This window comes from Eurosta solidaginis, chromosome 5, assembly GCF_040869045.1.
Source record: "Eurosta solidaginis isolate ZX-2024a chromosome 5, ASM4086904v1, whole genome shotgun sequence".
Lineage (NCBI taxonomy): Eukaryota > Metazoa > Arthropoda > Insecta > Diptera > Tephritidae > Eurosta > Eurosta solidaginis.
The window spans coordinates 217,365,747-217,388,802 of NC_090323.1; the positions used below are offsets into that span (position 1 = coordinate 217,365,747).

At 36.7% G+C, this 23,056-nt stretch overlaps 2 protein-coding genes across 4 annotated transcripts; one reads left to right on the forward strand and one right to left on the reverse strand.

Moving 5' to 3' along the window:
* Nucleotides 1–1,365: 1,365 nt before the first annotated feature.
* On the reverse strand, nucleotides 1,366–14,931 carry Arp3 (Actin-related protein 3). The gene is made up of 8 exons (XM_067788260.1): nucleotides 14,709–14,931; nucleotides 14,339–14,519; nucleotides 13,609–13,815; nucleotides 13,440–13,547; nucleotides 9,785–10,076; nucleotides 9,479–9,723; nucleotides 3,631–3,714; nucleotides 1,366–3,549 (listed from the first exon to the last, which is right to left on the reverse strand). Exons 1-8 carry the CDS (start codon nucleotides 14,750–14,752, stop codon nucleotides 3,454–3,456), a joined length of 1,257 nt encoding a protein of 418 aa, XP_067644361.1. The 5' UTR covers nucleotides 14,753–14,931; the 3' UTR covers nucleotides 1,366–3,453.
* A 5,099-nt stretch (nucleotides 14,932–20,030) lies between these two features.
* LOC137233636 (transmembrane protein 267) lies at nucleotides 20,031–22,166 on the forward strand. Of its 3 annotated transcripts, XM_067756829.1 has the most exons (4): nucleotides 20,031–20,325; nucleotides 20,394–20,631; nucleotides 20,690–21,007; nucleotides 21,074–22,166. In XM_067756829.1, the coding sequence occupies exons 3-4, from the start codon at nucleotides 20,717–20,719 to the stop codon at nucleotides 21,446–21,448; spliced, it is 666 nt and encodes a 221-aa protein (XP_067612930.1). In that variant the 5' UTR covers nucleotides 20,031–20,325; nucleotides 20,394–20,631; nucleotides 20,690–20,716; the 3' UTR covers nucleotides 21,449–22,166. The 3 variants fall into 3 exon arrangements, with proteins under 3 accessions (XP_067612930.1, XP_067612929.1, XP_067612931.1); XM_067756828.1 differs by having other exon boundaries at nucleotides 20,033–20,325; nucleotides 20,394–21,007; XM_067756830.1 differs by having other exon boundaries at nucleotides 20,033–20,300; nucleotides 20,394–21,007.
* Nucleotides 22,167–23,056: the final 890 nt, after the last annotated feature.

A 23,056-nucleotide genomic window follows, 5' to 3' on the forward strand; every position in this document is an offset into this window, starting at 1 on the left:
ACTTGTTGTTTTTAGTTTTTATGAAAAAAAAATTGAATTTATACAATGTTTAAATCTTAGTTTATTCGAATAATGAGAATTCAGAAAATTTCAATTCATATTCAGAAAATTACAAATTATATTCAGAAAGTTACAATTGATATTCAGAATTTCAATTTCATATTCAGAAAATTACAATTCATATTAAGAAAGTTACAATTGATATTCAGAAAGTTACAATTGATATTCAGAAAGTTGCAATTCATATTCAGAATTTCAATTTCATATTCAGAAAATTACAATTAATATTCAGAAAATTATAATTCATATTCAGAAAATTACAATTAATACATATGTACATATGTATGTATGCAACATAAAAATTACAAGCGAACAGTTAATTTTCTGAATATGAATTGCAATTTTCTGAATATGAAATTGAAATTCTGAATATGAGCTGCAACTTTCTAAATATCAATTGTAACTTTCTGAATATCAATTGAAACTTTCTGAATATGAATTACACTTTTCTGAATATTAAATGGAAGTTCTGAATATAAATTGTAACTTTCTGAATATAAAATGGAAATTCTGAATACGAATTGCAACTTTCTGAATATCAATTGTAACTTTCTGAATATAAAATGGAAATTCTGAATATGAATTGAATTTTCTGAATATGAATTGAAATTTTCTGAATATAAACTGAAAAAGGTGTAGTAATAACGCTTGTCGATAAAAAAAAGTGAAGCCCGCAAGCGTTATTTCCTATTTTCAATGATATAACGCCCAATATCTATTTTTCTCACAATTTTGTTTTACAAAATAATTATTTTCTTTTCATATAGGGCTTGCTTCATTCTTCATTAACGAACATTTGTCAGCTCCAAAAATTAATATGCCATTCACAAAAATAGAGAGCTGCCGTTTCGTTCTTAACTTTAAAGACAACCAAAATAAAATACATGCGCATCTATTCATAGTTGTTGCACTTATGCTGCAAAGTAAACTTTTGTATTTTTTGTTTTTTTTTTCTATTTTTCGTAAATTATTGAAAAAAAAAAAATGTATAAAAAAAGATCAAATAAGATGAATGAACTTCAAGTAAATTTAACGTCCACAAAAAAAATCTTCACTAATTTTCCGATAAATAAACTAATTTAAAAGTTATTCAATTGGTGCGATATTATTTCCATCATGGTAACGACTTAGTTTTCGCAGATGCAGTACGGCGAAACGGACGGCTAGGTTTGGAATAAAAATAAGTTGTCTGGGTGCGTAACATCAATATTGAACAGCAACACATGCCTACTAAATTACTGCCATATCCTTATTAACCCAACATCGTCTTTAATTAATATCCGTGTTATTGGAAATCAAGAATCCTTTAATATTCACATTGATTTTTATTGAGTTCTAATACAGAATCACAATTTTCGCACAAAAATAGTTTCGTACATGCGCACATTTTTATTCGTTAATAGTTTCAATTTAATTGTAATTGGCCAAAATGTAGTTAAATTTTGTATTTAGGTTTACACTTTTGCTTTTAGTCTATACTGTTTTACGTTTACTTTAAATAGCTGAACATAAACACAAACTTAACATTAATAATTTAGATGATAAAATATATGAGAAACGCATACATATATACTAGGGCTGGGACTATCCGCATATTCGAATATCCGGATATCCGTTGACACGGATAAAATCCCGACGGCATGGATATCCGGTTAATATTCGTTTTTGAAGCTATCCGAGCTAAAATTTTTATTTCCGCCTTCGAATTATTGTTATCGAGGTCAATATACGTCTTTTTACACTTCTATGGATATTTTTGGGCGCGTATTAAAAGTCGATCTTCTGTTCTATTAATTCCGTATGTTCGGAACATTCGTCTCCATTTAAGTATTTGGAGAATAGGCTTATATTTGAAATAGTGTGTATATAATTAATTGTTATATTCGGATCTCGTGAGGTAGTATCAAATGAACGTATTCCGAACATTCTAAATTAACCGTTTATCCGGAACGCTTCCATGAATACTTAACGGAAAAGAGCATTCCGAAATTTCAGAATAAAAAGGTGAATACTCCCTGTGTAGCAGGACCGCACGAAAGCTTAACTCTTCTGTCAAAGTCAAGGTAGAAATATAAAGTTCTAAGACAATAAGCCATTTGCTTTTATTTTAGTTTTTGTCAGTTCATTGCTGCTGCTGAGTAGCGTATTACCCCATGTCGGCTGCCTGTTCAAAATCGTGCTATCCCAAAATATTTTTCAAAAATTTCCCAACTCAAGATTTGTCACAAAACCGCCCTATATTAGAGTTACATTGAGAACGCTTCATCTCAGAATGCTTTTCATGAACTCCCACTTATGACAAAATGCATTGAACTTATGCTCACGTGTGGAGTTTTGGAAACAAATTTTGAGGTAGTGCATTTTTGAATAAAATTCTAACGTACGGCATTCTTCAAACAATTTCTGAAAGAATGACAAAACCAACAAAACTTTATAAATTCACGAAATATTTAGTAGACAATTAATTATTTGCCCAAAAACTTTTGGCATTTACAAATTTATTATCACTACTAATATACTACCAAAGATACTTTTCTGCTACAATTTTCACTGAAGGGTGTTGAATTGTTGTTGTTGTTGTAGCGATAAGGTTGCTCCCCGAAGGCTTTGGGGAGTGTTATCGATATGATGGTCCTTTGCCGGATACAGATCCGGTACGCTTCGGTACCACAGCACCATTAAGGTGCTAGCTCGACCATCTCGGGAACGATTTATGTGGCCACATTAATCCTTCAGGCCTTAACCCGCTAAAGTGTTAAAATCTGCCATCATTGGAGAACAAACTTCTAGCAATTGAATCATGATATTCAACTTATATATTCCAGTATCCGGACATACGGATATCCGGATTTCCCATTTATGAATCCGGATAGCCGGATTTTTTGCTTAGCTATCCGGTTATTCGAATATCGGGTTTATCCGGATAGTTGAAAAATCCGGATGCAGTTCACAGCCCTAATATATACCATTATGTTAATGGAAGACATGCATATAAGCCTGTTTGTGTTATTGGTTTTTCTTTTATTCTTCTATCAAACTTAAATGCAGCACTCACATACGCACATATTGCTATGTAATTGTTAATATATATTATTATAATTGTAAACTATCAACTTTGCAATAAATGCGTTGATAACATTTGAATAATTTTACATACAGCTGTATAATAAGCATAATATATTTAATAAAACATAAATACGAAAAAAAATGCAGCTTGATGATTAGATTTGGACTTGTAAATTATTACTTACGACATTATAACTTAGCATATGAATACAGTGTTATTTTTTTACGAAACGATTACCAGAATATTAAAATAATATTAGAAATAGAAATCAAATATTAGGCAGAAAAGTAACGAAAAATTGTCTGTGAACACAGCATGGTATATGATTATGTCATAGTGCCAAATACAGGATTGTGACGACAAATTCCAGGACCGTACTCTTCATAGGCAGCTTTTGTGTGGCACACTTGATAAAACTCAGGCTAAAATAATAATCATTACATTATAAATTTAAATAAAATAATTATTTAAAAATTTGTTAACAATTTATTATTTAACATTACCGTAGATGCCAACATGCTGCCGCCGAACCACACTGCATATCGCTGCATATGATGTGTAATTACTTGTACATCAATTGGTTTTGGCTGCAAACAAAAAGAATAATTTTATAGGTATGAGAAAAAAAGTTTCAGTATATCGCTTTTGGCTTAGCCTGTGCGCATGAGTTCCAATGTATATTTCAAATTTATCAATTCAAGATTGCCGGTTAAATGGATAAACAATAGTATGGTTACCATCCCTACTATATTATAGAGAACATTACTGGCAAACTCTACACCATTTCCAGTTGTAAATGAGAAAGCGTCAGATATAAATGCGAAAGCGTCATATGGAAATGAGAATAGTCAATTGTAAATGCGAAAGCGGCACTTCGATATGAGAATAGTCACTTGTAAATGAGAAAACTGTAAATGAAATTTCGAAAGCGTCAATTGTAATTGAGAATAGTCAGTTGTAAATGAGAATAGTGAATTGTAAATGCAAAACCGTCATTTGGAAATGAGAACTGTCAATTGTAAATGCGAAAGCGTCACATGGAAATGGGAATAGTCACTTGTAAATGAGAATAGTCAGTTTTAAATGAGAACAGTGAATTGTAAATGAGATTAGTCAATTGTAAATGCGAAAGCGTCATTTGGAAATGCGAACAGTCACTTGTAAATGAGAAGGCGTCATTTGAAAATTAGAAAGCGTCAGATGTAATTTCGAAAGCGTCAGTTGTAAGGATGGTATTTAACCACTACCCACTTACTTCACTAAAATAACACTAGGTATTAATAAGGCCTTGTTGATTATTCCCATTGTGTCCCACAGACTTCGGACTCCTTATTTATACCTTTATATAAACCACTTTACGATTAGAAAGTGTATGCAGTAAGTTATACATACATATTTGAGTTTAATTATAAGTCAATCGGTAATTGACCAAATAAAAACTTATAACCGCACTTTTCGAGCGCTACCAAAGTGGGGTTTAAAGACAATTGTGCTATGTGCGTAAATAAAATGCAAAGGAGGTCCGTTGTTCGCCTATTACCATGTGTGCATCTCTTTCATGGGCGCTGCCCCATACCAATTTGTAGTTATTGTCATTGCATTTAAATTCAATGTTTAAAGTACTCAATAAAACGAATTTTGCATTCTCAATTAACAATTTTTATTCTTAATAACTTTCGCATTTTCACTTAATGCTTTCTCATTCAAAATTTACTTACTTTTCTCATTTCTATATAACGCTTTCGCATTTACAATTGACTATTCTCATTTCCATATATGTAGCTCTTTCGCATTTTTAAGTGATACTTTCTTATTTATAATTGACTACGTATTCTCAATTACAAATGATGCTAAGCGTTTTCATTTGATACTTTCTAATGACACATTATCGCTTCCCAAGGCAGTCGGTTCTATGTACCGGAGCGACTCGGGATTTTTCCCGACCAAGGACTGTCATTTCAGTGTGACCCCATTTAATTTGTTTCGTCCCTCCCACAAATTGTCATCCTCTCAGCAGCTCCTTGCAGCAGGACTGCTACATATTCTCTTACTCCGGGAAGGTATCGAACCCAATCCGGGTCCGTCTCCTGATCCCGGTCCTGAGAAATGGTTTTGCTGCATTTGCCAGAAAAGAATCTTTTTAGGACGGTCATACTCTGTTCAGTGTGTCTCGTGCAAGGGATGGTTGCATCGGACAGGTTGTTCTGGGCTAGATCCCAAAACCCGACGTCCACGTAACTTTTATAAATCTTTTGTGGCTCCTTGCTGCTCACGCCCAAGGGCGTCCCGTAGTCTACGCCTAAGCGTATCCCCACTACCTTCCAGCAGCTTCGCTGCTCAGCAAGCCACAACAAGTACCCGCTGCTGCTCGCGCCCCACGGCGCCAACAACTCAAACAGCTGATACCACTCATAACTACTACCTTCGTAGTAGAGCTGGTAGCAATGCTGAGCATCAGCCCCTGCCCCCGTCTTCTTCTCCCCCCCTCTTTTCTGGCAGCAATCGTGCAGGTCAGGGAAACAGACTCTTAGTCCCTGCCTCCGTTTGCACCGTCTGCCAGCACAGAATATATAGGTTTGTGACATCCGCCCAATGCAGCTCCTGCCTTGGGTGGTGCCACTTTCCTAGATGTTCTGGTCTCCGCGACGGCAACCCCTCAACGGGTTTCATCGCGCCATGTTGCCAGGTCGCAAACCCAAATCATCCGGGTACCCCAATGCTTGCCCAAGGGCGCCCAGTCCCAAGGCCACAACAGCAATTGCGTCCTGGCCTTCCACAACCTAGGCGTAGTCACCCCTCACCTACCCCTAGAGTGGCGGCGTCACCCCTCATGCACTTCAGAATTCTGCAGTTCAACTGTAATGGACTAACTGGGAAGATTACGGAGATAGTCGATTTCATGAAGCGGCACAACATCCGCATTGCTGCGATTCAAGAGACTAAACTCACAGCAAGATATGCATTGCAGACCTGCTCTGGTTATAATGTCCACAGGAAAGACCGCGAGAGCGGAAATGGAGGCGGCTTCGCGTTTATTATACACCACTCTGTGCAATATCATATATTTGATCCTGGCATCGACCGCAGTGACAATGTCTTAGAACGTCAAGGCCTATCTGTCCGGTCAGGCGATGCAAATCTAGAAATCATCAACATCTACATCCCTCCTGTCACCTGTTGCCCCAGTGGATACCGCCCTAATATCGAGGCCTTACTCACTGGCAACAATCGCATTATCTTAGGCGATTTCAATGCCCATCACGACCTATGGCATTCAAACTTGCGGGTGGACAGTAGGGGTGAGATGTTGGCGGATCAAATAGACCAAACGACGTTCTGCACAATAAACGGAGACGCCCCCACACGTATGGTAGGAAGCTGTCATAGCTCGCCAGATATCTCATTCGTGAGCGCAGAACTCGTAAACTGCGTCAACTGGCAGCCGATGGTAACATTGGCATCCGACCACCTGCCCATACTTATTTCGTTCGAGCGTACCGCCGACTTCATCGTCACCGAAAAACGCACTTTCATAAACTTCAAAAACGGAAAGTGGGAAGAATACAAATCTGCAACAGACAACAGCTTTGCTGCCCTCGCTATCCCGACTGATGCCCACCAAGGGGAGCGTGCCTTCCGTAAGGTCATTGAATCCGCCTCGGCACATTTCATTCCCGCCGGGAGAATTCCCGAAATCCGGCCCCACTTCCCGGCGGAGGCCGCGAGTTTAGCGAGGGAACGCGACCTTATAAGACAGCTTGATCCAGGCGACCCCCAAATAAGGGATATAAACCAACGCATCAGATTGCTTGTGGACGAACACAAGCGGGCGAAATGGGAAGAGCACCTAAGAGGTTGTAACCTCTCTACCGGTGTAGGTAAACTTTGGTCCACCGTAAAGTCCCTATCGAATCCGACTAAGCACAAAGACAAAGTTTCCATCGCCTTTGGCGATAAGGTGCTGTCGGATGCGAAAAAATGCGCGAGCGCCTTCTGCCGTCAATATATAATGCATCCTACGGTCGACAAAGATAGACGGAGAGCCAATAGACACGCACGTAAACACAAACTCAGCGCGTCACCAATTACCATCACCGCTAGAGAGGTTGAGGACGCCATTGGGCGCGCTAAACCATCCAAAGCAGTGGGCCCAGACGGCATAGCCATGCCGATGCTTAAGAACCTAGGGAAAGAGGGTTTCAAATATTTAGCGCATGTCTTCAACCTGTCTCTTTCCACCTTTGTCATACCCGAGAAATGGAAAATGGCCAAGGTGGTCCCGCTACTAAAGCCTGGGAAACCAGCTAACGTAGGTGAGTCATATCGTCCGATATCTCTCCTATCGCCAGTGGCAAAGACGCTTGAAGCCATTTTGCTCCCTTATTTCCAAGCACATTTGCAGCTAGCCCCTCATCAGCATGGCTTCAGAAAACTCCATAGCACTACCTCCGCGCTAAATGTCATTAGCACCCAGATAAATTGCGGTTTGAATCAATATCCCCACCATAGAACAGTACTCGTAGCGTTAGACCTATCAAAAGCTTTTGATACGGTCAACCATGGCTCGTTACTGCAAGACCTGGAAGGGTCTACCCTTCCCCCATGTCTTAAAAGGTGGACCGCAAATTATCTGGGTGGTCGGCAGGCATCGGTGCAATTCAGAAACGAAACATCAAAACAAAGGAGAATTAAACAAGGGGTGCCACAGGGTGGTGTCCTATCCCCGCTTTTGTTTAATTTCTACATATCTAAGCTACCTTCACCACCGGAAGGAGTCACAATCGTTTCCTACGCCGATGACTGCACAATAATGGCTACAGGCCCAGGCCCAAAGATCGATGAGCTATGCAATAAAATAAACGGCTATCTCCCTGATCTCTCCAGTTTTTTCGCCTCGCGAAACCTGGCATTGTCACCGACTAAATCTTCCGCGACCTTATTTACAACATGGACGCCCCAAATGTCGTCCATATTGAACATCCACGTCGATGGCACTACGCTACCGACTGTCCTACACCCCAAAATCTTGGGTGTGACGTTTGATCAGGATCTACATTTTGGTGCGCACGCAACCGCAATTGTTCCAAGAATTCAGAGCCGTAATAAAATCCTCAAATCCCTTGCTGGCAGTACCTGGGGAAAAGATAAAGAAACGCTCTTGACCACATACAAAGCAATTAGCCAGCCGATTACGTGCTACGCGTCACCCATATGGTCGCCAAGCCTAAAAACCACCCACTGGAAGAAACTACAGGCCTGCCAAAATACTGCTCTCAGAATCGCCACGGGCTGTCTTCTTATGTCCCCAGAACACCATCTGCATAATGAGGCGAGAATACTCCCCATCAGGGAGAGAAATGAGATGCTGACCAAACAGTTTCTGTTGAATACCCAGAAACCTGGGCATCCCAACAGACATCTGATTGACGAACGAGCACCGTCTAGGGGCCTAAGGAGTCATCTCCGTAAGCATTTTGAGGAAATACGCACCTGAGAACCCAGCCGTATGAAGCGGAAAAACACAAGCAGGTCCTTGGTGAACTCCATAGACAGGCGTCGGACCTTTATGTCGGGAATTGCCCGGTGAATCCAGTACTTGAAGAAAAATATCCAGAACTCGCAGAAGAGGAACGCATACTCCCCAGGGAAACGCGTATCACTCTTGCTCAACTTCGTTCTGGATACTGTAACAGGTTAAACTCTTACCTATCCAGAATCAACCCCGACATACAAAATGTATGCCCTGCTTGCAATGTGTCCCCACATGACACCAACCATCTCTTTAATTGTAATGTGGAACCAACGCCTCTAACACCCCTTTCCTTATGGTCCACCCCTGTTGAAACGGCAAGTTTCCTTGGACTCCCGTTAGAGGATATTGATGACAATTTGTGATCGGTCGCGGCTATTAGGTGGGGCGAGCATTGCTACAACAACAACAACAATAACGCAAAGTTTACTAAAATTTTTAAGAAATAAATCATTTCATACTTGAATTCCCAACATTTCACTTTATGTGCATTCATGTTTCCTAAACAGAGATTTTTGCAGATTGAAGTTTATGTAAAGAGACAGAAAAGGACATTACAAGAATATAAAGATATTCTCAAGACAAAAATAATGACATAAGTTTAAAAACTGAAGGTCAAATAGCCCAGTTACACTAAAAAAAACGCTAATTCGGCTGTATTTGCAAGGATGCAGAAAATTAAAATAAATTGGTCCGAGACCAGCTCAAAACTATCTTTAAATTTAGGGGCAACTTTTTTATTTCGTATGAGGAACAACTCAGTCTGATATACAATTCGACTAGAAAATATTTCACTACAAATTCTTTACTTTAAATCTTACCTTAATACGGCCTTCTGATAAATTTTCACTAATTCGCAGACGTGTATCTACTGATCGTTTTATATCACGTTGTAAACGACGTCCAAAATCTTTGAACATAGTTGAACCGCCACTTAAAACAATATTGTTGTATAGGGGTCGTCGTACATCAATCGGACAATTTTGTATAACGTTGTCAACAATTTCAGATATAGGAATGGTAAAATCTGGATTTGAAAACTCAGGATGGAAAAATATCTCAGGACCTAAAACGAAATATTAAGTAGCTTTTGACAAAATGCAATTTAATATTTTGTGATACCCAACCTAAGAAACGTTCATAGCCGACATCCACATTGAAGGGTTGCTTGGTAACCGCGTTAGTTCCTGTATAGTTGCGTATCCATTTGCCTGGCTCCGTATCATATTTGGCGAATTCTTTTGCAATATCTGGGCAAATATAGCAGTGTTTTTCTTTAATTGCTTTGGCAGTTTCTAAACTTTGTTCAGGCGGTATGCCAACTTCACGCTCGCGCAATAAGCTTTGTATGAATGAGGTGATATTACGTCCAGCAATGGGAATGTGTTTAATGCAAGATCCAATTACGTAGCCCTCAGCCTAAGAATTAAAAAAAAATTTTTATTTGTAGTTATTGCATATTGTTGTTTTTATATTATTAAAAGAGCGTGACCCAAACCGAAGGCATGTTTTATATGTTTAAATCAATTTGACGGATTTTCTGAACAATGTTCACAGCTTGAAACATTTTCCTTGTGAATTAAATCAAGCAAAAATTTGATATAAAACAATGGTTGTTTTAGATTTTGTCCGACACTTACGCGTTGAGTTATATGTAGTTTTCATAAACGGAGGTACGCTTTTTCTTCTTTTATGCCAACGATGTATATTATTTATACTCAGTTGAGCAGAGCTCACAGAGTATATTAAGTTTGATTGGATAACGGTTGGTTGTACATATATAAAGGAATCGAGATAGATATAGACTTCCATATATCAAAATAATCCGTCCGTCCGTCCGTCCGTCCGTCCGTTAACACGATAACTTGAGTAAATTTTGAGGTATCTTGATGAAATTTGGTATGTAGATTCCTGAGCACTCATCTCAGATCGCTATTCAAAATGAACGATATCGGACTATAACCACGCCCACTTTTTCGATATTGAAAATTTCGAAAAACCGAAAAAGTGCGATAATTCATTACAAAAGACAGATAAAGCGACAAAACTTGGTAGATGAGTTGAACTTATGACGCAGAATAGAAAATTAGTAAAATTTTGGACAATGGGCGTGGCACCGCCCACTTTTAAAAGAAGGTAATTTAGAAGTTTTGCAAGCTGTAATTTGGCAGTCGTTGAAGATATCATGATGACCTTTGGCAGGAACGTTACTGCTATTACTATATGTGCGCTCAATAAAAATTAACAAAATCGGAGAAGGACCACGCCTACTTTTAAAAAAAATTTTTTTTAAAGTAAAATTTTAACAAAAAATTTAATATCTTTACAGTATATAAGTAAATTATGTCAACATTCAACTCCAGTAATGATATGGTGCAACAAAATACAAAAATAAAAGAAAATTTCAAAATGGGCGTGGCTCCGCCCTTTTTCATTTAATTTGTCTACGATACTTTTAACGCCATAATTCGAACAAAAACTAACCAATCCTTTTGAAATTTGGTATGGGCATAGATTTTATAACGTTAACTGATTTCTGTGAAAATGGGCGAAATCGGTTGATGCCACGCCCAGTTTTTATACACAGTCGTCCGTCTGTCCTTCCGCATGGCCGTTAATACGATAACTTGAGCAAAAATCGGCATATCTTTAATGAACTTAGTTCACGTGCTTACTTCAACTCACTTTATCTTGGTATGAAAAATGAACGAAATCCGACTATGACCACGCCCACTTTTTCGATATCGAAAATTACGAAAAATGAAAAAAAAATGCCATAATTTTATACCAAATACGAAAAAAGGGATGAAACATGGTAAGGTAATTGGATTGTTTTATTGACGCGAAATATAACTTTAGAAAAAACTTTATAAAATGGTTGTGACACCTACCATATTAAGTAGAAGAAAATGAAAAAGTTCTGCAGGGCGAAATAAAAAACCCTTAAAATCTTGGCAGGTACTACATTTATAAATAAATTAGCGGTATCCAACAGATGATGTTCTGGGTCACCCTGGTCCACATTTTGGTCGATATCTGGAAAATGCCTTCACATATACAACTACCACCACTCACTTTTAAAACTCTCAATAATACCTTTAATTTGATACCCATATCGTACAAACTTATTCTAGAGTCACCCCTGGTCCACCTTTATGGCGATATCTCGAAAAGGCGTCCACCTATAGAACTAAGTCCCACGCCCTTTTAAAATACTCGTTAAAACCTTTCATTTGATACCCATATCGTACAAACATATTCTAAAGTCACCCCTGGTCCACCTTTATGGCGATATCTCGAAAAGGCGAACACCTATAGAACGAAGGCCACTCCCTTTTAAAAATACTCATTAACACCTTTCATTTGATACCCATATCGTACAAACAAAGTCTAGAGTCACCCCTGGTCCACCTTTATGGCGATATCTCGAAAAGGCGTCCACCTATAGAACTAAGTCCCACGCCCTTTTAAAATACTCGTTAAAACCTTTCATTTGATACCCATATCGTACAAACATATTCTAAAGTCACCCCTGGTCCACCTTTATTGCGATACCTCGAAAAGGCGTACACCTATAGAACTAAGGCCCACTCCCTTTTAAAATACTCATTAACACCTTTCTTTTGATACCCAAATTGTACAAACAAAAACTAGGGTCACCCCTGGTCCACCTTTATGGCGATATCTCGAAACGGCGTCCACCTATGGAACTAAGGATCACTCCCTTTTAAAATACTCATAAACACCTTTCATTTGATACCCATATCGTACAAACGCATTCTAGAGTCACCCCTGGTCCACCTTTATGGCGATATCTCGAAAAGGCGACCACCTATACAACAACCACCACTCCCTTTTAAAACCCTCATTAATACCTTTAATTTGATACCCATATCGTACAAACACATTCTAGAGTCACCCCTGGTCCACCTTTTTGGCGATATTTCGAAACGGCATCCACCTATAGAACTAAGGCCCACTCCCTTTTAAAATACTCATTAAACCATTCGTTTGATGCCCATATTGAACAAACAAATTCTAGGGTCACCCCTGGTCCACCTTTATAGCGATATCTCGAAACGGCGTCCACCTATGGAACTAAGGATTACTCCCTTTTAAAATACTCATTAACACTTTTCATTTGATACCCATATCGTACAAACGCATTCTAGAGTCACCCCTGGTCCACCTTTATGGCGATATCTCGAAAAGGCGACCACCTATACAACAACCACCACTCCCTTTTAAAACCCTCATTAATACCTATAATTTGATACCCACATCGTACAAACACATTCTAGAGTCACCCCTGGTCCACCTTTGTGGCGATATCTCGAAACGGGGTCCACCTATGGAACTAAGGATTACTCCCTTTAAAATACTCATTAACACCTTTCATTTGATACCCATATCGTACAAACGCATTCTAGAGTCAACCCTGATCCACCTTTATGGCTATATCCCTAAATGGCGTCCACCTATAGAACTATTGCCCACTCCCTCATAAAATACTCTTTAATGCCTTTCATTTGATACACATGTCATACAAACATATTCCAGGTTTTCCCTCGGTTCATTTTCCTACATGGTTATTTTCCCTTATCTTGTCACCATAGCGCTCAACTGAGTATGTAATGTTCGGTTACACCCGAACTTAACCTTCCTTACTTGTTATGTATTTAACAAATAATCTTATGTGATTTCCTACTATATCGATTTTTAAACAGATAAGATAAAGACAAGAAAGCAAGGCATTCATATAATTGTACATTCAATACTTACCACGGGTATAACGTGTGTAACTCCATCGCCGCTATCTACAACAATACCCGTTAATGTGCGACCTTCCACAGGCCTAGCAGCCCAACTAGCAGCCAAAGCAAGAACAGCCTGTGAGGCGAACATTGTTATGCTTATTTTATATGCACTTATTTTGCAAAATGGAACAAACCTGCACGGCAATATAGAGACCAGGAACGTTAAATGTTTCAAACATAATCTCAGCGGTATATTCGCGATTTTCTGGCGTATTTAATGGCGGTTCAGTTAAAAGAAAGTGATGATCTTCTGGTTCTGCACGCAAATATTTAAAAATACATTGTTCCAGAAATCGTTCCATCAAATCCCAATCCTCCACTAAGCCGTGACGTACCGGATACTAAAAAGAAAATAACTTTATTAAGTATGCTATATAAGACTTGGGTAATTCTATACGACAGCATGACATTCCTAATACGCGTCCAAAAATATCGAAACAATAATCCGAAACCGGAAAATAAAAATTTTATCTCTGTCCGGAGGTATTTGCAGTTGAAGTTGGCGCTTTTCATGTGGTTGTTGTAATTTGTACCGACAAAAAAAAATTGTGAACGCAGAAGGACATCACCGTGGCGGTAGCCACGGTTATACCACACATCCGGACTTGGCATGGCATAGCCCAGTGTTATTTTTTATAAGCGCGGCCGAAGGCCGCCAACGCAAAAAGGTGTCTGCTCAAAAATACTATGGATTCCACCCCCGGTTTCGTTAATATCTTTTGAACGAGTTAAAATTTTTATTTTACGGTTTCGAATTATTAATACTGATGAAGACTTGCATCATGTTATCTCTAAATGTATGATTAGTCATCATTCGTCATTGCATTGTTTTATATTCATGCACCAATTTAGCTTTACACATGCCTTCACTGAGTAGCCAGTAGCATCGAACGCCTCATCACCAATATAAAAATCCAAATCCTCAACACCTTTTGTTATCCGTCTGGTGTTGGTGTCGCCCACCCGTGCCGTCTCCTTAATAGCAATTGCCGATGGTATAATAAATTGCGGCTCTTTGTTTCCAGCATATCCCAATTTTGTATAGCTGTAATAATATCCAAAAGATATATGTAGATTTAAAAATTTGTTAAGACCTTTTTTCTTTTTGATTGGAATTTTTTGTCATCCTATTTGGTTCGGTGGGGCCGCATGCCTACCAACACGCACGTATTGTGAACAATGAACCAGCGACCTCCTCTTCTTTCTACAGCAATTGCTCTCGCTCAATACTCACCCTGTGCCTACATCGATCACACACGCCGGTAGACGTCCTGCCATTATATAGATACTTTAGAATATAGTTTTCTCACTTTATCAAGTATTTTTAATAGTTTTTCTTGATAATCTGAAGCATTAATCCAATAGTAAACTTTAGGTTTTTCAACCACACCTTTCTTATTCAATTCACTTTTCTTTCTTTTATCGAGAAAAGAAAAAAGTCGCTGACATTTGTGAATCTGTCAATTTTATGCGTCACCTTGACAGTAGGCAGAAAAACAAGAGATCAACAAAAATAGAAGTTACATGACGTTGCTAACATGAAGAGGAAATGAAAGGTAATAGATTTGGATGTTCAAATTCTGAAACAGGCCGTTCTTCAAACATTTTCTGTAGGACGATTTCGGGACGGCATCCGAGATAAGCAGTTGCTATGCTTTAATATGATGCGGGTATTTTTTAGATTAGAGAAGTGTGTTGAATTTCTTGAACTATCACAATGGTAAAAGTCTAGTTGAGGGGTCGACTGCTAATACGCTACCAAAAATATCGAGAGAGGTTTCAAAAGACGCGTATTAATCTCGAGAACAATAATCCGAAGGCGGAAAAGAAAAATTTTATCCCTGTCCGGAGATATTTGCAGTTGAAGTTGGCGATTTTCATGTGGTTGTTGTTGTGTTTTTACTCACCAAAAAATTGTGCTTCAGCGTGGCGGTAGCCACGTTTATACCACACACCCGGACTTGGCATGGCGTATCCCAGGGTTATTTTTTATAAACGCGGCCGAAGGCTGCCAACGCAGAAAGGTATTCTGCCCAAAAATACTATGGATCCCACCCCCGGTTTCGGAGGTCCCCGCGGATCTTTTTTCGGTTTTTCGTTAATATCTTTTGAACGAGTTAAAATTTTTATTTTCCGCCTTCTGGATATTAATACTGATGTCAAGATGCGTCGTTTGACACCCCTCCCGATATTTTTAGTAGCGTATTAGCAGTCGACCCCTCAATTAGACTATTACCATCACAAGTAACACTTGTGCTATGTACACTAGCACATTTTTTAATTTTTGTTAAAAACGAAACAAATTTTCAATTTCTTTATAAATTTTGATATTGATGTTGCCTTTGTTAATAATTGCTCTAATGTAGTTATTTTTACTGATAGTTTAGTTTCATGTCATATTGTAAAAAATAATAATACTCTTAATTCTATTGCTATTAGAATTGATAATACCTATATGACACTACTTTATTTTCGTGTATTTTTTTTTGAATTTTATCTTAAATTTTTTGTCCCACTCCCTCCCAATACGGCTTCAGTACTGGTGTAAGTGTTTAAACTATATTTCAAAAAACTAACGAAATACAAGGAAAATTCAATATATTTCATTAAAAACAAACGGGCCAGTTTGGAGGTATTTCGATAGGTTTTTTTTGACATTCGGCCGTTTTTTCTTTATTTTTTTCTGACACATGAAAATTTTGTTTTTAGTTTGAAAGTTTGGAGCATAAAAACACAATTAAAATCAACTTTCTTGTGAAAAAAGTGAACCATTAGAGACCGAAATAATTTTCGCGTGTTTTAAAAATAAAATGTAAAACATAAACAAAAACCTGTCAAACTCTCTAATTTTGGGGGAATAGTGGTCTTGCATTTTCATGATAGAAATTGTTTTTGTGTTTTGAAGTTCCGATAAAGTTTCGTCAGTTTTTTTTTTAGCTTGGAATTCAAGCAAAAATAAAGTAGTGTCATATATGCTTAAAAAAATTATTGATAGTAAATTTGATAACATACATATTATTTGTTGGCTTTTATGGCAATGAGAAAGCTGATCAATTAGCTAAAAAGGCTACTTATGATGGTGTTTTTAAAAATGTTAAATTCACTGTTGATGAGGCTCAAAAAATGTTAAGAAATATGATTTTTTATGCTTTTTATTTAAATTGTTTAAATTATTCAAGGGATCACTCAAATTTGTTTGCTCCCATTTTTAATATAAGAAAAAACTTTTGTTGGTTTCATAAAATTAGTCCTCCTCCTTATGATATTAAAAGAATTAACAGAATTTTAACTGGTCACACATATGATAAATCATATCTACACAAAATTGGAATTTTCAGTTCCCCTTATTGTAGGTGTGGTTTGATTGATGATGTATATCATAAGACTTTTGCTTGTCCTTTTTTGAATGAGATTAGAAGTTCATATGATCTTTTTATTAATAATTTTTCTTTTAATGATATTTTTATTAATATGAATCTTACCAAAGTAACTCAATTGATTGTTTCTTTTCATTTATACGATTATTATTATTTTTTGTTTAAATAATTAAGTATCATATATATATACATATAATTAAAAAAAATTAAATGGCGAACTTGCCCTGGATATAAGAACAAAGAAGATGATTTACAAGAAGGATATCAAGCTTGGAATTTTTGTCAAGAACTATTTCTATAATTAATATAAGAACACAAGAACATTTTTAAATTTGCAAGATTATTCGAAACATATCAAGATGGGAATTTTTGTCAGTAACTAATTCTACATAATATTTTTGAATTATTTATCAAGTTTGAAGAACTACCTGGCAGTGGAATCAAACGTTTCAGCTATTTTATCAAATCTCAAAAAAAAAAAAAAAAAATATTTATTTATGTTTACCTTCTCGTATGCATTTACGCTAACTCATATTTTAGAATGAAAACTCAAATCTGGATAATTCCGAAAAATGCTGAACTGCAGGATTGTTATTTTCAAATCCCGAATTACAGGGAATGCAAAAGATCTTCGGGAGTGGACGGCTTATTGATTTCTTATAAGTGATGGAATTTCAACAAGTGCGAAACAGACGTTGAAAGCGTCTGAAAACTGTAGTTATGAAGAAATTATATTTATGCCGATATATTTTTCTACACTTAGAACCTTAGGGTGACATCTCTAAATGGAAACACGATATAAGAGAGACACCGGACCATTTGACAGTCAATAATCCGGTTCCTATATTCAGGGCCGGCTCAAGAGAAATGGGGGCCCTAGGCGAGTTATTATTTGCGGCCCCCTTCTCCCGTATTTATAGAAAGAAATTGGAGATCAGAAAATTAGAGATCAGAAATATTAAATTCAAACTTAGTGTCAAAAAGAAAAAAATATTTCTTTTGCATATTAAATATATTTTTTTTTCAACAAAAGAACGAAAATATAACACACAAAAGTATTTTTAATTATCTTAGAGTTTACTAAAACTACATTTTCCGCGCCTTCAACTCAGAGAAAGTTGATATAATTTTACTTAAATCTAATTTTTGCGCAATTTCCTGCTCTATTGATAGCAATGCTAAACCGACAAGCCTTTATTGAGTCATGGCCGAACGCAAGTACGTTTTGATTAATTTCAGTTTCGAAAAGCTACGCTCGCCACTCGCAACCGACATTGGTATCGTCAACAAAATACTAAATTGGGCATGAGACCAGACAAATTTTGTTGTAAAATATAACTAAGGTGAAAATATTTTTTTAAAGGGCCCTACACAATTTTTTGTTTATTTTGTTTTTTTTTTTTTTTTCAAAAAGGATTTTTAGTACAAAAGTGTTTATAGAATTTGGTGCCCCCTAGAACTTGGTGCCCTAGGCGGTCGCGTATATGGCAGAGCCGGCCCTGCCTACATTACACGTGAGAATTCGACCGCTAATAATCTAGTTTCTAGGGACGGGACATATATATGTAAACGCGAAGACAAACTATAGTGTAAAATTTTCACCTTTCTCCTTTATTTCGTGCTTTCAATTAGAGATAACACCCTACTTTGAAAAAATCGACATCCATAAAATTTGTTCATAAGTACCGATTATCGAAATCTAGTTTTTTAATTACCGACTAGTAGTTAAAAACGAAAATCGGTTATAGGAAAAATACCACCTCTGGAGTGAAATTTTTAATTGAAAGCACAAAACCAGAGAAACGTGAAAGTTTGGCAGAAAATAATCTAGTTCCCAGGGATGGAACATATGTAAACCCGTAGATTATCTATTGACGATTTATTGCAGATTAAAGGGCTTATTAAACTTCATTAACCCTAACGCCATAGTCATAACCATACCCATATCCATAACCATCTCCAATGTAATCGATTAATGGTGCCTTAACCTAAAACTCGTGAAAATTTCATAAAAATGAAGAAAACGCAGAAAATTACAAACATATTCCACAAAAAATAAGTCTCATAGTCATAACGTATCCAAAACAATGAATAAAATCTAAAAAAAGTTATTATATTCACCAACTTAAATATTTTTCGGTTATGGATATGGCGAGAAACCAAAAACCAATTGGTTGGCCATGATATGGTTAAGCTGGAGACATTGGTGCTTTATCGGTAACCGTATCGGTAACCTTTTAACAGCTGATTAGACCAACCTTATGAGAATCAATGCAATCGATTATTGGTGCCACTAAGGTCGTAACGGTATCGTAGCCAACCAATTGGGTTTTGGTTTACCGTCGTAACGATAAACAGCTGATTACGTTAGGGATAAGGATACAGCGATACGACATACGGCACCAATGACTCCGGCTTTATGGCGTTAGTGTTATGGTATAGCACCATTAATCGATTACATTGATTTCCATAAGGTAGGTTCGATCAGCTGTTTTATCTGGTTATGGTTATAAGTCACCATTAATTGGCCCTTAAGGCATGTGTAGATGTGGTCTAAGGTTGACTAGAGTTTAAGGGCGAATTAATGGTGACTTATAACCATAAAGCCATAACCAGATAAAACAGCTGATCACACCTACCTGATGGAAATCAATGTAATCGAGTTAGCGTTATGGTATGGCACCATTAAGCGACTACATTGATTTCGATAAGGTAGGTTCGATCAGCTGTTTTATCTGGTTATGGCTTTATGGTTATAAGTCACCATTAATTCGCCCTTTAACCTGGCCACTGTGGCCGCTCAAGCAGTGATCATCAGATAATATCGCTCATTTGCCATATGTTGCGCATACAAAGGCATATTTTCATTTTTATAACACGTGCTGAATTTATAGCTGATCAAGAAGATTTTTTATACAACATAGATCATGACATTGGGTACGTTTATATGTTATTAACTCAAAAGTCATGTTTTTTGAGTTATGACGACGTTGCAGCAAATCAGCGATATATATGCAAACGGCCAAATCTGCAAGGTCCAACTATAGCAAAACTTAACTGTTTTTTAAATTTCCACTAAATAAACGGGATTTACAGGAAAATAATCAAAAGAAAAATGAACCGACGGTTTGATAAAATCTACGAGAGACTTTCGACTATTTTGCACAATTGGCATGCAGGCATTTAATCGATAAGTTCTCCTCATCAGATAAATATAGTTTATTCCCAAGAGGTGGCAAAAAAAAAAAGAAAACAATTCACAGCTGATTATATACCGGCGAAAACAACAAAAATTGTAAACGGTGGAAAATTGTAAACAGAGCGAAAAAATGATTTGGGCCAGAGAAAGTAGAGGATATATCTGTATTCTCTGCTTTTGAGGTAAAAGTGGGAGGCCACCCAAAACTACCATAACGCCTTCATTCGCACATGGCCATCAAAGTAAAAAGGTATACCAGGAAACAACAGAAATAGGTAAAATTAAATTACACTAATGCAACATTTAAATTAAAATTTCGTGTAAATTTCTTCTCTAACAAAAGTCTAAACAGAGCGCGAGCGTATACGAGAGTGTCTTTGTTTAAGATAAGTGTATATTTAGGCAATGGTAATTTAACTTACTTACACAACACTTCAAACAAATTGATCACGAAATATATGAATAAGAAGGAAAACGTTGCAAGAATCAATTCAACACTTGCCACATAGTCCTGGATATCGATTGAATGACGAAAAATGCAAATCCAAGACAGTTAGGCCGTCCACCATAGAAAATCTGCTGTAAATTTCTTCTCTGCTAAAGCCCAATTTCTGCGCATTGCATTTTTATCTATTTTAGTATAATATCTGTGTCTATAAAAAGCAAATGCACTGCCATATTATGGTCTACATACGCATCATACTTACAACACTTCTCACACTCACCTGCCTTTTGGGTGATAACTTCGTCGAACTAACACAACATCCACTATTGAAAGCACTAACCGACAATGCAACACATGCTATAATTGGAGCATTAACTGGTATTGCATACGCTGTTCAATTTCATGACCGTACGAGCAACTTGCTGGGATGGTTTTTAATATTTATTTGCTTCGCTATATCATCCTTGATTGATATTGATCATTTTATAGAAGCGCATTCCCTATATTTGGAGGTATAAGGTTGCGAGCTACTGCCTTTTATTTATTATACATGTATGCTAAATATCTGACAATTGCAGGATGCTACCAATTTAACACGTCGTCCATTTCTACACTGCTCGAGCATACTTTTGGTACTACTAATTTTTTACATTTGCACGGCCTGCCTGAATTATTTTAAGACATCTCTAACATTTGGAGTGCTGCTTTGTGCATTCATGACGCATCACACACGCGACTCTGTTCGTCGCGGTTACTGGTTTTGTCCAGTTGGACATACTGCCCGTATGCCATATGTTGGCTATATTATAATAACTGTGTTAATACCACATTTTTTGGTATATTTGCATGGCATATGCCGGAGTGGACCAGTACAATATTTCCTCGGTCAGTATATAAAACTGAGTGATAATTACCGGATTAGCAGTGGTGGATATCGTTATATGAATGTTTAAATTTTCACTATACCTAGTTAATATTATTGGAAATTTGTTGAGTAGTCATAGACATATGTACCTTAGACATACATACACCATATTTAATAATTATATACATATATGAAAGCGTGAAGTTCAAAGTGAACTTCTACAAAGTGATAGCACAACAGATTTAATTAGGCTTAGCTTATTTTATTACACTAACAACTTTTGGCAATAATAAATTATAGTAAGTCTTAGACCCGATTCTTAAAAATAATACAAGCTTTTAAAAGAAAGTACAGTAACGCTATAAAACATTTTTAGTATAACGAATAAAAAAATTATGTATACCTACTTAATTCTTTATATATACTACATACTTATGGGGTGCATCTTCCAGTCAAAATGATAAAAGTAAATAAAAATACATGTTTGGCAAGGAAAAATATAATAAATTTACTTGTACCATGTACAACGTACTGCATACATGTATGAAACATATATTAATGAGCCATAAATAATATAAATATGTAGTATAGAGGTATTAATAGTTACACTCACATCATAACATATGGATATATGCATGAAAACATAAATTATCGGCAAATATTGTGATATTTTAGCCATTTATAAAATGTATTAAGATTACATTATTATATAACTTAGATAATTAATAATATCTTACAATAGCGATAAAAATTGTTTTCTATTTGCTAAAGACACTCCGAGATCTAAACAGCAATCAACAAAACAAACATTGTTTACGAACACTCTTTTCTCCAGGAATTTTCTAAGCGTTGTGTCGATGTGTATCTAGCTATCATTGCATCGATTAAGCAGTAGGGTCCCAGACCGAAAATGTCGAAAGGGGGGCAAATAATAACAAATTGGGGAATTTGGGGGTACAACAGATAGCAAAAAGGGATATCTTTCGGGGTACTAATAAAACTAATTATATTGAAGAAAATCATTGATTTATTCACTCATACACCAAAAACAAAAACAATTCATAAATAAAATTCCATGAGATCAAACAAAGTTATTAAATTCCCCAAAATATGTACATACATTCATTTTGTATATCAGTTCATCCTATTAGTGATGACAACACATCGTAAAATTCGATTTTTTCATCCGCCAGTAATATATAAACGTTAGCAAGAAGTGAACGTTTGCGGGCGAAAATGGGGGACCTACGCTACCTTCCGTAGCAAGGTGGACAAAAAGTCAAAATGGGATGTCCCCCCAATGCGGGACGTCTGGCAACCCTATTAAGCAGATCGGTCTATAATAAGAAAACGAAGTTGGTTGCTTTAGATATATGTAGGTGTGAAATACCATAATATCATAATATGAAATAAAAAGGTGGCTTATGACTCAAAAAATATTTTTCCAGTTTTTTATGGTTTCGATAGTTTTTGAGACGCTCTTTCACGGTGAAAACTAGAAAGTCCTAGCTTGCTGAAAAGTGTACTAAAAATGTAGAGAAATAAGAGCCCAAATGAAAGACGATGAAGCCTTGGGTTCCTTCGATTCCACTTTGGTGGCTGGTGAAGCATCCTCAGATTTTTTGATAGCATTTTTTTCGATGGCAATGGAGCCAACATATGGGTCAGAAACTGGTTTGTACTTTGATTTTTGGGC